The sequence below is a fragment of the Toxotes jaculatrix genome, chromosome 10 (genome assembly GCF_017976425.1).
Source record: "Toxotes jaculatrix isolate fToxJac2 chromosome 10, fToxJac2.pri, whole genome shotgun sequence".
Classification (NCBI taxonomy): Eukaryota; Metazoa; Chordata; class Actinopteri; family Toxotidae; genus Toxotes; species Toxotes jaculatrix.
The window spans coordinates 17,290,163-17,306,450 of record NC_054403.1 but is presented as its reverse complement, the minus strand read 5'-3'; the positions used below and the strand labels follow the sequence as shown (position 1 = coordinate 17,306,450).

Sequence of the window (16,288 nt, the reverse complement as noted above, 5' to 3'; positions counted from 1 at the left end):
GAAAACAGTGTCTCCATTACATTGTTTGCCCAGCATAGATGAGGTTGAACATATCACAAATTTACAGGATCCCATATAACTGCAATGTAAGTTTTACTGGAATCTAACTTTTGACTGAAAGTCAGAATGTCTGTTGTGAGAAAGACCTATTGGCCAATCAATATTGTTACCTGACTTATTTTAACTTTCAAATATCTCTCTCAAAAATCCAACTAAAGCACTAAAACTTACTCACTTTCTATTTTTTTTACAGCCCCCAATGATCTAAAAGAAAATCTGTCACACATGAGCCTGGCCGGGTTCAAACCAGCTTTACTGGGGTTTTTGCTGTATTCTCACTCCCCTGTGGACCTGAGGCTTCATGCATCCACATCTTTGGAGGGGGCAGAGTTTCAACACAAGCAGTTTCACATTTTCGTGATCAAAAAACACACACCTAAGCATCTAATATTTATTTGGGATCTATGAAATGTAAATATTTTGAACAGCTTTTGTAGTTGGCTTTGATGTTATTTGGGATTTTTTTCTTTTTTTTTTTTTTTTTTTTTTGGAAATGTAGTAGATTGTTAAATAATGACCTTACATTGTTGGCTGTAGCTACTATATTTTCATTTCATTCATTAGGTTCCTGATTAGCTTCATCGGAACAGAAACGTTATTTTTCCAAAAGTGTATATAAATTAACAACACAACACATACCTCTAATAACTGTAAATAAACCCAAAATGACAGTTCTCACAGCAGTTCAACACATTTGTGATGCCTGGGTGTATATTATAACCTAGCATTATATCTGCATAAAATTATAAGATGAAGAGGAAGATTGTGTCAGAGGATGCTATTCTGGGAGAGATTTAAATTCATCTTTTCTTGTGTCCTGAATCACATGTACAGGCAGAGAGTTCTATAGCTCTGCACAGAATTGTATTTTTCAAATAACGGTGATAATGTGGACTATAGTGAGTAAAACGGTCCTGTATCCTCTGGTGTGTGTGTGTGGGGAGGGGGGGGGGGGGGTCAACATAAGCTTATAATGTGTTAAAGACCAGCAGAAGTCCCCACCAACACTGTGGTCAGCTTGTTTCAGCTAGTTGTAATTTCTGATTCAAGATCTTGGACAAATCTCCTGGCAGATTCTAAATGACGTCGAATCAAACTGGATGGCAGACGCCTCAGGCATTCCCCGTCCAGAAACCTGGTTTTTCTGGCAACAAAAACAAGTATTTGTCGTGTGGCCCTGCAGTGCTTTGCTCCTCCTACATTTCTATTCAGTGCACCACCAGTGTAGCAGGTCACCAGCCTGTTACTTTACTACTTCATTTAATTGGTCTTTAACTCAGAGAGGACCAGAACAATTTCCCTGTTAATTAAAAATGTTTCTGTCAAAGAGCCACACACTGACGTTGGCTAGCTCCTTTCCCAACTGCTCTGAAAGCCTGTTCTCATTCTCCCATGATCCATTGCTGCAATCACCAGAGTACAGAAGCAAGTCACAATTACAGCTCTCCCTCTCTCTGCTGTTTACTGTAATTTATAAACTGTACAGTGAGAAAGGCAATGTACCAAGAGGCAGGCACTCCCTTCAGCAACTCCATCTTGTGCTAGTTTGGCATCAGAGGCATGTGCAGCCAACCTGAAGTTTCTGCTCCTTCAGGGCATGTAAGGCATTGGCCACCGAAGCTCTGTGTTGGTCATTGTTCAGCCTCATGGTTCAAGCAGACTTCTGCAGGAGATTAGTCAGACTGGACATTATATAGAAGCTGTTAGTTGTTGTTGGCGTGCTAATGTCCTCTCATGAATAGTTCCCTCTCCAGCATCACACATCGCTGCCCATCACACATTACTCACCCCTAACACCTCTCTATCTCTCTATGATTGCATATCTGCAATATCTACTGTAACTGCTGCACATTATATATATTTTTTATCATCATCAGCATCTCGTTGTCTCAGTACTTGTACTATGTGCAATGACAGTAAAGTTGAATCTAATCTGATCTAAGACAAGACACATACTGGGTTGTATTATCTTAAATCCCTTCTGTTCTGCACTATATTTCAGACATTATCATTTGGTACAAGAATGCACCCTGTTTAAGTAAGAGATTACCAATATGAGTAATACATGATGCAATTATCTGTGCTATCCTTTGATTTCCAGGCCAGTTTATCTGGGTTAATTTCCAATAATATCATGATTAAAAAAAAACCCAAGGATTTAGCTTTTATCTCTCAGTGAATCTGCTGCTGAAGATAATTTACTCTTGTATACAACACTTCTGAATTTGGGAAAACATTTTTCAGGAAGCTGCTGTCTGCAGTGGTGAAGAGAATTAAAATCCTTCTGCAACTTTATCTTCAATCTTTCTATCAATAATTCCACAGACAAGTTTTGGTTTTTTAATACTTCTGTGGGCTGCCTCGCTTCTCCTTTGTGTTTTCTTGCCTTCATGCACTTGTGCAAACCCAATTTCATCTGTAGTTTTTTATGTTAATTCAGACATCATTTATTGGATGTTCGGTAGCCTTAAAAATGTCACGGTTTACTGAAGACAGAGATCTTTAAATGCAGATGGTTAATAAATTAGTAGGCAAGAGAAATTAACATTTAAAATCCCATTAGAGAAGGTTGAAAACAAAGTGTCCCCATTCAGAAGCATTAAAGGCTCTTAGAGTGGAATAGAATAGAACAGAATAGAATAAACTCAAATAGAATAGAATCAAACAGAACAGAACAGAATAATTCACAATAGTATAGTACAGAACAGACCTGAATAGAAAAGCGTAGAAGACAGTACTATATAGTCTGAGTCAAATATAGTCAATAGTTAAATAGAATAGAATACTATAAAACGCAGCAGTATAGAATAGAACAGAGCCAAACAGAATGGAGTACAGTATTATAGAATAGTGAAGAGTCAAATAGAATAGAATAGAACGAACACAACACAATAAAATAGAACAGACAGGACAAAGAAACAAACAGAACAAAGAATAGCACAGTACAGAACAGAACGGAGGACAAACTGGATAGCATAGGATGCAACAATATAACAGAATCGAATAGAACAAATAGAACAGAGCAGAACAGAACACTGGTTCTCTGCCTTCACGTCTGTATCATTGACACAAATAGCCCAGTCGCTGCAACAGAGAAGCTGAGGTCACAGCAGAGAAAATTGTCAGCTTATCCTAACCACACTCCTGTCATTGTGTCACACACACACACAGCAAAACAGCATTTAAAAAAACAGAGTGAGAAGTAAAAGCATGACCAAAGTGGAAATAACTATCCACAACAACAATGGAGCCTATTCTGACTACACCTGGTGAAATTCTAGTGCAGTGCCGACTGATGTGAGCTTCCCAATTATCGCCAGAGTCTTGTGCTGCTCTGAGCTTTCAAGGGACATCAGTGATTCACTGAAAATTAGGAAGCGAAACCTTGTAGACTTGTGTTCTTATTTTGTGTAACAACAAGCTAAGCAGTGCATGTTCAGTCCACCTGACTGGTGCATGGGGAGGCGTTCTTTGCTGAGAACAGAGGCCTTTGAATCATCCTCCGGGGAAAGAATTGTGTCATTTCCTCAAATGCCACAGGCACCGACAATACACATTATGAAATGCATGATACTGAGAGCTATTTGATAGATTTTTATTCTCTTTCCTTCTTCACACCCCCTAACCATAACTGCACCTAAAAGATTCAGCTCGCCACTCCTTCCCTTTTTCTCACTCCATTTGCCTGATAATAAGCGGGGACACGTCTACTGAGGATGGAAATTTTCTGTGTTTCATCTTCTCTTTTGTGCAAGTGCTCTGTCACCCATTGCATACACTTCAAACCCTCTACAATATTCTTACAAGAAACATTTGTGTGTTAAGACTGATAGTTGAGCTTCCTCTTGTCCTGTGATTTTACTACCTTACAGCTAGACAACTGCTTCTCCAGCCCTCGTCCATCACCCACTCTCCCTCGCCATTTGGTGTGGCCCTGGGTTATGTTTAAGAGGGGTATTTGAGTGTTTTTACAAGACTTTTCTATTTATAATGAACTGGGAGTCATTTCGGTACATCCACAAAAAAAAAATCCATTACACCAGTGTTTTTGGAGAACTTTCCCAGACAAATGCTTGAGAAAGTGAATAGGGTTATTGAAAACGTTTTTCTAAAACACATCAGACAATGCCCAATGACTGTGTAGTCTGCATCACTGAGTCACAGCTTTGACTCATCATTATTTCTCTGCGTAAGGACCAATGAAGGTCAAAGGAGTTTGTCAAGGTATCAAAATATCCAGTTAAGTTTTGTTGAGGTTTTACACAGAAATAAGACACTGTTTCATCTCTGTGTAAAATAAAAAAAAATGACTCAAAGGAAAAGTAGGAAACTTTCTTGACAAGAGTTAGATGAGAAAAAAAGATACCACTCTCATGTCTGTATAGTAAGCACTAGCTAAAACTGGCAGCCAATTAGCTGACCAACACCTCTAAAGCTTTCTAATCAACACTTAGAAATGCATGTAGCACACCAGAGTGGACATGTCAAAATCTGAAACTATGAAAAATATATGTAAACTAAAAAAAGTACAAAAATACTATTTTCATGCCCACTGAAGAATAAAAACACAGAAAACAATTGACTTTCATGATTCATGTAAGAAAGAGTTAATGAGCTTTAGAGATGCAGACAGATGGATTTTGTCAGAGACAGGCTGTTTCTGTTTCAAGTCTTTGTGCTAATCTAACTTGACTGACTGCTGGCTTTAGCTTCAACACTGTAGCTCCAAAGATCATTCTTGACCCTGGAAATAGTTTAATAATTAAAAAAAAATCTCCATTCAAAGTCCACCTACTAACTTTTTCTGAACTTTCATGAAGAAGACCATTAGATGCAGCGGAGCTTGCTATTGTTTTCTTAATATTTTGCTAGTTTGTAAATAGCTATGCATACAAAATTAGTAATCCATACTCAGTGTGAGTTCAAAGGTAGGATGTAGGCCTACTTACGTAACATTAAAATTTTTCATGTCCTATGTCATGTTCATTTCATGTGTCAGAGAATCAGAGTCACAGTGCAATGCTTAAATAGACTAAAACTTCATGGTACTTTCAATGGTTTTCATCCATTGGAGGGTGGAAATGTTTAAAAACTCTTGAGAAAGCATGTGAAAGCTCTGTTGATTTTCAGCACATCATTCCTGATTTCCCTCCAATGGATCTGATCTAACTCCACGACCTCACCCTCCTCCGCCCTGCGACCAGTCCCTACCTGGTAGAAGGCTCTGAGGTGTCGATTTAAAATAGAAAAGTTCTGTACTCTCAGCATGTGGTCATCTCTCCCATTGTCATACAGCCGCTCCACCTTGGGGTTTGGGTCTCTGGGATGAACACAGAAAAGACAAGGCAGTGTATTTACTGCAGCTTGATCAAACAGCTCCACACAACGTCTCTCCAGAAGAGAAATTCTTATGCAACAGTACATTTAAGCAGAGAGTGAATACATTTTTAATGAGCCTAAAAAGAAGGCAGTGAGAATCCTCATGCAACTATTTGTTGAAATAATGTGGCTTAGGTCAGTCCAAATTAATCAGCTTTTCAGCAAATACTCAATAAGATCTTGTCAGTTGAGAGAGAAATAGTTTTATTTGCTGATATTTGACCACAGAGATAAGGAATTCAGCAGAGACCACTAACAAGGCGGCACGTATGCAGAACCCCATTTCATGATTCACTGGAAATTTGTTGCTTATACGAATGGGGTCGTACATTTATGCAGTCCTTTCAGACTGGCTGCAGAGCAGTGTGAGTTTACAAAAGGGAATGTGATCAAAGTTATACCAAATTTCACGCAAGAAAAATTTAAGCTGAGTGTCTACAGTCAAGCTAGCGGTTATGTGAGGCTGCACTGAGGCACAGCAGTGCCTTTGATCCAACACTGGCATACTGACATGCTAAAAATGCTAACAAGCGGTTGCTAAGATGTTATAATGTTTGCTATGTTCACCATTTTAATTTATCTTGTTAGCATGCTTACATTAGCTAATTAGTGATAAACACAAGGGAAATATTGTTAGTTTTGCAGGTATTTGGTCATGAAACAAAGAACTGGACAAATAATAAAAATGTTCACCTGGTGATGTGATGGCACTAGATTCAGTCATCCTGAGGAGGACATAAACTAGCCATCCCTGAAGCCAAACCACTGGCATGGCTAAAAACAAGTCATACTTACTTATTCCTTATTAGTTTTACTTATTTTAATACATTTTAATGGTTTTCACTCTCGAAATTGCCTTGGAGTTTAATTGGAGAATGGACTATGGGCCCATTTCCACTTTTTAACTTATTAATAAAAATCATAGCCAATTTTTACAACCAGCTACAAGGTTACACTGGTTTATCTTTTTTTGTTTGTTTGTTTTTGTTTTGTTTTCCCCCCAAATGCTCCAAAATGAGCACTCTTTTATTTTATTTCTAATTTGAAATTTAAATACACCACTAGCTGCTGCTAACGATTCACTAAAAAAGGCCCCCACGTTCATCAAATCACTTCTTTTTCCTTGTCTAAAGATCACTTTTAGTGCAGCTAGTGCAAGGCTGCGAGACAATGAAGCAAATAAATCTAAATCAATCTTACATGACCCTCATGACCTCATTGAGAAAAATCCCATTGGTCAGCCTGAGGTAGCGATCCCGGGTACTCTGGGAAATTGAGTTCACTTCCATATACTGGCTGTAGAGCGAGACGCCGTCCTCTCTCTCCACCATCCTCTCAAACAGGTAAACCTGTGAGAGACAGAGAGGGATTATGTTGTATGTGTGGAGAAAAGCATGAGTGTGAACCAGGAGGTGGACAAGACAAGGAAGACAGAGACAGAGAGAGCAGAAAATAGATTCTCAGAGAGAGAGAAAAGGAGATGGTGAGGCGTAAACATTTTCACACAGGAAGCCACTTGAGTTGGTGCACCTGTCTGGACAGGTGGGATCTGTGCTCTCACACTGGGAAGCACTTCACAGTGACAGGCAGCCAAGCAGGACTGCAGCCAAGGTCTCTCTCTCCGCTAAGAAGAGCTGTGCCAATGCAAACTGCAATATAATGAGGTTTATTCCCACCTGCACCTTCTAAAAACTGCACTGTGGGTAAACAGAGAAACAAGCTCAAGTCGGTCCAGCTGATGAGGTGAAGCACAGCAGCTCATGACCCTGTGCGTCAGGGTAGCAGAGCAGTTACGGTGCATTCCTCAACATTCAAGATTCGAAGATTCAAATAAAGGTTTATTGTCATCTGCACAGTACAAAGCAGCTGTTCACGCTATGCAATGATATTCTTTTTTTTTTGCCACTCCCTCCACACATCGTCAACACATTCAACATAATTCTTCAACATATGTGAAGCAGGATGAAGGCTTTCGTGTCAGTGAATAACTGCCCTGCTGAAGTGCCCTTGAGCAAATAATGATCCTCTGCCAACAGCAGGCATCCTGTTGAAAATAACCTCTGACCCCCTCTTTGGAGGAGGGCAACAATAAAAAGAACACCCTTACAAGGTTCGGCCTAGCATCACACTATATAATAAATACTGTTCATTGACCATAAGGGGAAAACATCGCCTTGGGCTGATTGGTTTCCCATGTGGAAAACCCAGCTGGAAACTCAGTCTGTTACAAACGCAGCAAATCCTTGACTGATTTTAGTGAGATTACATTCTTTACACAGTACATAACTTTGCTTTATTTTCCAATAAGGGCCCAAGAACACGGAAGTGTCAAGACTAGGAGAAAAAAAAGCTGGTCATTAAGAGGCAAGGGAAGCTGCTAAAAGGAGAAGTGGAGTTTGTTGTGCTGTACACACAAAAGCACAAACACAGTATTTCAGCTGTTTTTTTGCTGTTTATTCAACTCCTACTTTTATATGTATGTGGGTGACCAGAACTGGAAGGCAAGCTGCTCTAAAAGATGCCTTGTCATGAGTATTTGTGACAGGAAATAATGTGATTTTACTACACAACTGGTCACTGTCCAAGTTCTACACAGTTTCTATACGAGCCTTCTATTTTATTCTCCTCTCTCCGCCTCTAGAAATGACCTTTTCTCTAACTGAAAGTGATAAATGATAAATGACGTACCCATTGCGCCAACGCACTTTCCATGAATTCCTCTATTATCTCCATAATGTTAGAGTCCATTGTTGTGTTACGAGAGCTGTGAAACACTACAGAATATAGCTAATTAAAAATATTATCAACGCAATGTGAGTAATGAATAAAAGAGAGCGGATCCATCTTGCGTCAAGTGAAGTAGTTTGACATTTCTGAGGTCCGTCCCCTCCCTCCACCTCGCTGTCTCTTCCTCTCTCTGTGTGACAGTTTCATTGCAAAACCACAACGGAATTTTCAAAACTCACATGTTGAGCTTTTTTTTTTTTTTTTTTTTTCTAAGCCGACATCTTCACACTCCACACAACGGCTAACTTACACAGATAACTTCCCAACAAGTATGTAACTGAAAATATGCAAAACGTGCATTGTGTTCTGCGTGTACAGACGGGAGGAAATTAGGCCATAGTTTCCTTCCGTGAGCTTTTAACAGCATGATTTATATTTGAATCCATGACATCTACATGTATGATAGCAATATGAAAATGTCCGCCTTTGTTGTAAAGCCCAAACTTTAACGGGGTAAATAAGTAGGTTACTAGTTGTTGTTGGGTTTTTGTTTGTTTGTTTCAATTCAATATTTCAAATCTTACACCAAGCACCAGGTTTTGAATTAACTTATTACCAACAAGTTGTCAGAGCAGTAGTGGTTCCAGTTCCTTCCAAGTCCACAACAGAACATAGTCAAGACTTCTTCAAGCACTGTGCAACGGTGACCTCTGCTGGTTTAAATGCAAAGCTCCTGTTTGCTCTTCTTAGAATTCTTATGGATAATTATCTATTCATAAGAATAATACTTATGAATCACATCAGTATTTCCATAACAAAAACACTGGAGGAAGTGTAACCAAGCAGCTCTGTTTTATTTACATACTGCACTTCCTGCACAGTGACTGGTATTTTAAGAAATTACCTCTGTACCTGCAGCACAGCATTTTTTCATTTTGCATTGACTGATCATAGTTGGCATATGGATTTACTGGCTTGTATAATTTTGCTTATGTGTTCATTTAAGTATGTATTTTTATTTTTGAACAGTGTAGTCTTTGTTTTGTTGTAATCATTTAAGTAAACTAATTATTGAATTACCACATAGTATTTCTAAAGGATTTGACTAAGCCGGATACCAAACTTTCATCCTTACTCCTTTTTCAACCTCTGCTACCTGTGTTTTATAACTAAAGAGCGTAATAATAAAATAAACCATTCATTGTCCTTATTCTGTGATAGAGTTTTATTAAAGAAGAATGAGTACACATTGGATATGCCTGTAGCCAGGACAGATCACCATGATGTATTCTTTGCAAATAAAAAGCATTTAAAACTGTTTTGCTTTAGAAAACCTCTTCCAGCATGTTGTGCCAGCGTGCTGTTTCTGTCTCTGTGTGACGGAGCGTGTTCTTGCGTGCTGTCAGTGAGCACTGATACTGCTTGTGCAGCAGTTCAGGGATTAACTGCACCAGGATTATCAGATTGTTACAGAGCTGCCAGAATAGACAAGATGACAGCTTCATATAGGGCACCACACTCACATACACATACACATACACACACAAACACACACACTTAATCCAGCTCTCCTTGCTAAACTCAGATAACCCATAGTCAGTTTATACAACCCTCTATAATATTTAATTGTACAAAAGGAAGCAGACACTACAAAGCAGTTAAAAACTTCTAACTTTAATGTATAATTCACGTGCATTGCCATTTTAAGGTTCCTAAGCATTTCATTGCAGTTAAGTACAAAGTCTACAGCTGTGAGATGAATAATACAGTGCACATGGGATGAACTTGAGCGTCACGTGATTGTGACTTTGCCAAATTTAAGTCAAAATGTCAAAACATGTTAAATGTGTGTCTGTATGTGTACGCTACATCCATTTAAACCGAATGTACTCTCTTCTAGTTACAACAAAAAGTACTACACATCTCCTGAACAGATTCTCTGATGGTTACACACTCATGAGCTCCTGCGCTGAGGAGATGTTTATTTTGGTGTCTGTGCAGGGCCTGAAAAGATTCCCTATGTGTTGCCTTGTTTTGGCCAGGTGCGAGGGAGCTGCGGCTGCTGCACTGGTGGAGCATAAATCAAGCCTAACATGTCAAAACCCAACAGGTGTTCTATCAGCCACCAGCCAACTCACACAACCAAGAAATCTCAGACACATCCCCCCCTCCTCAACTCATATTTAATTTTTTTCCCCCCTCTAACTGGCAGGAGGAGGGGAGGCAGCCTTCTCCGTGGCGGTATCGGCAGCCTTCTCTGTATCTGCAGCCTCAGCGGACGCTTCGGCGGCAGTGGGGTCAACCTGCCCAAACTTTAGCATGATGAGGGCCTTCGCTTTGACATCCTCAAAGGTTTCTTTCACGTCCTTCTCCAGGAGATAACCCTCACTGTCGCCCTCTGGGTTCTCCAGAGCCATAGCTCCTTCCACAGCCGTCTGCAGGTACCGCAGGCTCAGAAGCACTGACATCTGGACACGAAGAAAGAAGCAATGAAGATGCTGTAAACAGTGCATCTAAAATCTATGTCAGCAGGCAGTATTTGACACCAAATTAGATGGTCAAATATGGTTCATTTGATCGTCAAATGAACAGTAACAATGACAACATAAAAGGAAGTCTTGACAACTTCTGACCATAAATATACTCAAAAACTCATTAATTCAAACTGAGATTTTTCACTTTGGTATTTCCTATTTCAGTGCTTTGGGTGTTTTAATTCTGCGTGTACTGTGTGAGCCACTTCAGTTTCCATTGCCTTGTCATGTACAATAAAGTTTCAATGAAGTAATGATAGGGATTCACTTTGGCCATGGAAGAATCAACAAGATCAATAACAATAGTTATGTTTACTGCAGGATCACATACACAAACATCAAGTTGTTGTTATTATTATACAGTTTTATATTTCCTCTTCCCGCTTTAGTTTGATCTTGGGCAGCATGATTGGAAGCAGGCTTTGGAGTTGAAAATCAAACATCATCTGCAGCTCAGCTTCAGGCCTTTTTAACTCTTCACATGGCGCCCATCTGCCCCTGTCACAGTGGACTAGAAAAAGCACCACACTGAGCAGCTGCGTTTAAAAGTATAGATTCTTTGATTAGCTGTAGGCAGTGTGTAATGATGCTCTGTTACACATATATACGAGCAACCTGCCCCAGCCAGAGGACTTATTTGAAAAGAATAAACCATCAATACTGTTATTTGGCAAAGAGTGAAAGTTCATGTTTGATTAAAAGACAGAAATCAATGTGTGACAGTGGGTTTTTCCTTTTGTCACTCATCATGGCAGTGTGTGCATCAGTAGTCAGTTTTACCACAATCACAGAAATAACTGGAGTATTTTTCGGGTCACCCACTTGTATTAAGATGACTGACAGCACACCAGGTCCAGTTGAATTCATCAGGCCCATGTAGTAGTCAATAAGAGCCTGCCTGCAGCCACGGCTGTGAAGGTTGAGCTCCTCTGATTGGTATTCGTAGTTGTAGTGGGCACTGTTATCTGTCAGGTGGTACTGCAGGCAGGGGCGAGGTGAGGCTGGGTTACAGCAGCTGAAAGGAACACCATCCAGCAGATAACGGCCGTCCACATTACTCCGGATACGACTGGAGGATGGAAGTAATAAAAAGAGATAGGAATGGGAGAAAAATCAAAGGAAAGAAAGGAAGGAAGATTCATCTCATGGGAGGTAAAGGACAGAAAAACTCAAACTCAGATTAAAGGCCCAGTTTCTAGCTCAATACACATTTCACATTAGTGACAAATGAGCAGCGCCTCTATACAAGTGTCATCATGTCTTTACCTTTCTGTTTACTCATTCCTTTTCACTTATTTAATCTTTGACCAACCTTTCCCTGCTTGCTTCATGGCCAGTCTTTCCATCCATTTCTGCCATCTGCTTCAAAAGTAAAGGCCAGATCTATTTTTAATACACTCTTCGGTTGCCCTCACATCATTCTTTTTCTCTCAGCATCCCTCCATCCTTCTCTTATGACATATTAGTTGACCTTTTTGGATGTGACGTCTACTTATCTGTCACTCAGACCTTTTTCCTCTCTCTTTCCTTTTCTTCTCTCTCCTCTGTACCCTTCATCATTCCATTTTCTTCTCTTTCTAGTTCATCATCTCACAGTACTGTGCTGTACTGTGATTCACTCACTCCTTGACGTCCTTGGAGGTGAAGTCCAGGTATCTGTTGCTGACCCACTGAACCTCAAACCAGTCCCTGAAGTTGTTGTTTCCACAGCAGCGGAACTCCATCTGCAGGCGATCGATGGTCTCTTTCTGAAAACAGCGGCCCGGCACGTCTGTGTCCTTGTAGAAACGAATGCCATTCCTCAGGCCCACCTGACAGTGGAGAGAGAAAAGTGAAAGCGAAAGGTGAGATTTTTTGAGACTAGGTTTTATTGTTTCTATCTACAGTTTGACTGTTTGTCTGTGAAATTCTTCCGCATTTTCATGAATGACTTTATAACTCTTAAAGATTCACAGAAACTGTTGATCTTGAGGGCTTTTGTTTGTTGTTTCACTGCAACATTTAAACAAGCACAAGACCTCAGATGGCAGAAAATGCTAAATGTTCTCTGTTTTCTTAAATACTGATTAATGCAGACGTTTTTGGAAGAGCAGGTTCCATTTTGTGTTTTGGTTGAGGATTAGAAAGCATCATCTTGATACAGGACACATCTTTATAGCCACAAGGCCTTACTTCTAACCCCTGACTTGTCACCCACAATCATTACCCAGGCAAGTGACCCTACCTTCAGCGACTCCTCCAGGTGTCCCTGCAGGGCATAGCTTAGCACCACAACAGCGATGAGCAGACAACAAAGCAGTGCAGCTACGGCAAACCAAGCCAGCAGGAGAATCTTCCAACGGGGGAAGCGGCTTGAGTCCAAGGAGTCCTGACACACACGACTGGCGACCCAGTTGGTGCCAATGGAGGCCAAGCCCACCATCATCAGGATGTTGGGAACCATGTGGATCTCTGTGTTGTCCATTACCTCAAGAAAGGAAGAGCACAGACAAAGATGATGGCGGCCACAAGAGCAGCAGCCAACTGCAGGTCACATTGTCATTTCCTCTGCCCACTTTAGCAGGCAATAATCCTGCATTCAATTAGCCTTATCTATTCCAAAAATGACCTTGGCTGCCAAGAGATTCAATTAGCTGCTGATATGCTGGATGCAAAGGCTACTGTGGCAATATGATGGCACATTTAATTCATTGCTCTGGTTGCAACAAAAGACTGTTATGGACTGGGTTTATTACAGGCTGAGTTTTCGAAAGCAGTCCAGCCGTAAAGCGCATTTGCCCCATTGGTGTTTTAAAATTATTATTAAATAAATCAAGCCAATACTGTTGCAACCCTCTAATATTCTCAGCAACTAACGTCTGTGCAGCCATATGTGGTTTAAATTTGCTTAAAGACAAATAATCTTTGTCTGTGGATGCTCTTTGAGAAGGACTAATTTCAGCTTCATGAAGAATAATCAGTTTTGTCAATGAAGTGTGCAAAAAGTTAAGTGCCAAGCAAACTCTGTAAATGAATATGACATATTCGAGTAACAAGTCTAAGAGAGGATTAAGCTCTTATCAATCATTCTGTAAGATCCTTTTGCTTCCTGACACCATTTTGTTGGTCACAGTGCAAGTGTTTCTCATATTTCACTCATTTAAGTCATCTCAATGCCAACTCAATAAGCCTTTGCTACACTAATCTGCTAATCTTTGCCACACAACTAAGAGACTAGAAAATCAGATTCTCTCATTGGAGATCAATAAATATCTGAAGTCATGCATTCATGCCCTGCAGCTTTCCTGTGCAGCCCACTGGACATCAATGCTTCCAACCCATCCAGATTCAGATCAGGCAGTGATCTAATAAGCCCAGTGACCAGTTGGCTTATGCACCAGTCTAGTAGAGGTCATGACCTTCACCTTCAGGTCATGTTGCCTATATTCAATACACACTGAACTTTAATGATTTTGGAAAAAATGTTGACTTTTCTAAAAAGCTTTTTGACACGCTCCATCATTCATTCTCCTGATTTAACATGTATTGATGTGCCAGAGTGTCACTGTGTGTGTATATTTACATCGGTGTTTTGAGTGCTACGTGTTTGCATTTGTGGGATTAAACTGTTGAGCTAACTTTAAATAAAAGTCACTGATAAGCGATAGCACAGCAGACTTGGTAAACAGCCATGAGCAAAGGCAAAAGCTTGAGCACATAAACCAATGTTTGTGTAACTTTGACTGAAATCATGCCAGTTTTTTCATACTTCAGCCCTACTTGGCCTTCCAGTCTTTAAGATGACATTGTGTGTGTGTGTGTGTGTGTGTGTGTGTGTGTGTGTGTGTGTGTGTGTGTGTGTGTGTGTGTGTGTGTGTGTGTGTGTGTGTGTGTGTGTGTGTGTGTGTTTATGTGTGTGTTTTTCCCCCTCTCTACCTCAGCCCTACGGAGCAGCTCTGTCTTAAGGTAAACCCCCAGACAAAAGATGAAGGCCCCGCACATCACTGCCAGCCAGGACAGCAGCCACAGGCCCTGCGCCAGACGCACCCGCCTCTGCTGGGTGAACTTCATCTTCAACAGCATCTTCAATGCACTACCACGCACCAGTCAATGCAATGACAGGAGAGAAGAGTAAGAGAAAGGGGGCAGGAGAGAAGAAAAAGGAGTTCAGTGAATTCTGGTCAAAAAGGTAGCCAATCCAGAGGTGGCCAGCTGCATGTAAAAAACAAACCCAACCAGAGGGTGGTTTCGATGTCGCAGAAACACAGTCGTCAATGCAGGGCTTGCACTTGTTGTTTGGTGGGTTATTAGCAGGTTGAGCTCATCTAAGTTGTTCCAGGTGGAGAGGATAAGCAGGTAGATCCGTTAGATGGTAAAGGGCGCAGTCGACCTCAGAGGATAATCCAAAAGCTTTCACTTGGATGCTGAAATTGTCCCAAAAAGATTCTTTATAATCCAATTCAGTATTGTAGAACCTTGGGAAAATGTGAGAAATTTGTTGATTAAAGAAGTATGGATGAAGAGGTATTCCTTTTCCCAGAGATGACAGGTTTTGCCCTCAAGTTGATTGGTCACTCCCCTGTAGCCCCCCCTTCAAGCTGAAACCAATGATTTCTTCCTCTTGACGTGATGTTGTCTTTTGATGGCGCCCCTCTGGGTCTGTGTATGTGTGGCGCCCCCCTAAACCGCTGTACCCATGGTTGGAGGACACAGAGACTGGCCAAAGTCGAGAGTTTGGAACCGTAATCCCCCCAACAGAGTCTCTGGGATCCTATTAAAGTCCAGGGGCCAATGGGAAAGCAGGCCAGTGTCTGATCAGCAAACTTATACTGATAGACACATAGTAACCTATGGGAGGGCCTGAAGGACTACTATGACAGGTGGACTTACCTGAAGCCAATCAGCACAGACTGGAGCACTATGAATGTCTCAGAGAGAGAGAGAAAATACAGTATCATGACTGCTAGCATGAGATCTGAGAGCGTGAGATTTATTTCAGCATCATTCAATGTTTGTATAATTAGGCACAAACATGGTAAGTGGTTACTTACCTGAAATATCAGCCTTCACTTCAAACACCAGCTAATGTTACAGCTGGCATTGAGCAAACTCTCTGCTTGCACTAAGCACACCTTTTACCCATGCCTAGTCTTAACCTGAACCCATTTAACTAGTTACTTCTGTCCTTACTTCAACCCAACTCTCATCCAAACTGAAGCTGTTTGTGTGCAGTTTAAAAAAGAAAAAAGCATAGAACCCTATAATAGAATGAAGCAGCTCCCAGCTGTAACTGCCTTCAGAGAAATGAGAGAAAGTGTCATGTTTTTCAAGTATCTCTGCTTTGGTTTATGTCTTGACTGTACCACATGTAAGGATCACTCCTTTAACGCAGCCCAAACTTCCACTCAGTGATTTCCTGACTGAAATGGAGCAAACATTAACCCCAAAATCATCACATGGGTTTTCCTGAAGATGGTCAGACAGAGGCCAATTCATGCCAAGTGAAAGTGAGACAATAGAGGGGAGAGTCATGCTAGTATGGGATTATGAATACAGCTCAGTAGGGAGGGAAGCTGGTGGGGTTGGATCAGTAGGATTAAACTGTTATC

General features: G+C 40.7%; 2 protein-coding genes across 3 annotated transcripts in view; both read right to left on the bottom strand.

The window, feature by feature from the left end:
- ccdc88b (coiled-coil domain containing 88B) overlaps nt 1–8,424 on the bottom strand; it is a 43,742-nt gene extending 35,318 nt beyond the window's left edge. For both annotated transcript variants that reach the window (XM_041047949.1, XM_041047950.1), the window contains exons 1-3: nt 8,128–8,424; nt 6,640–6,788; nt 5,272–5,380 (exon numbers count right to left, since the gene is read on the bottom strand). In XM_041047949.1, coding sequence (XP_040903883.1) covers nt 5,272–5,380; nt 6,640–6,788; nt 8,128–8,187 — 318 coding nt within the window. In that variant the 5' untranslated portion in view covers nt 8,188–8,424. The remainder of the gene's footprint in view (nt 1–5,271; nt 5,381–6,639; nt 6,789–8,127) is intronic.
- A 1,943-nt stretch (nt 8,425–10,367) lies between these two features.
- On the bottom strand, nt 10,368–14,762 carry rom1b (retinal outer segment membrane protein 1b). Its single transcript, XM_041048343.1, has 5 exons — nt 14,616–14,762; nt 12,925–13,167; nt 12,324–12,511; nt 11,523–11,769; nt 10,368–10,634 (listed from the first exon to the last, which is right to left on the bottom strand). The coding sequence occupies exons 1-5, from the start codon at nt 14,760–14,762 to the stop codon at nt 10,368–10,370; spliced, it is 1,092 nt and encodes a 363-aa protein (XP_040904277.1).
- Nucleotides 14,763–16,288: the final 1,526 nt, after the last annotated feature.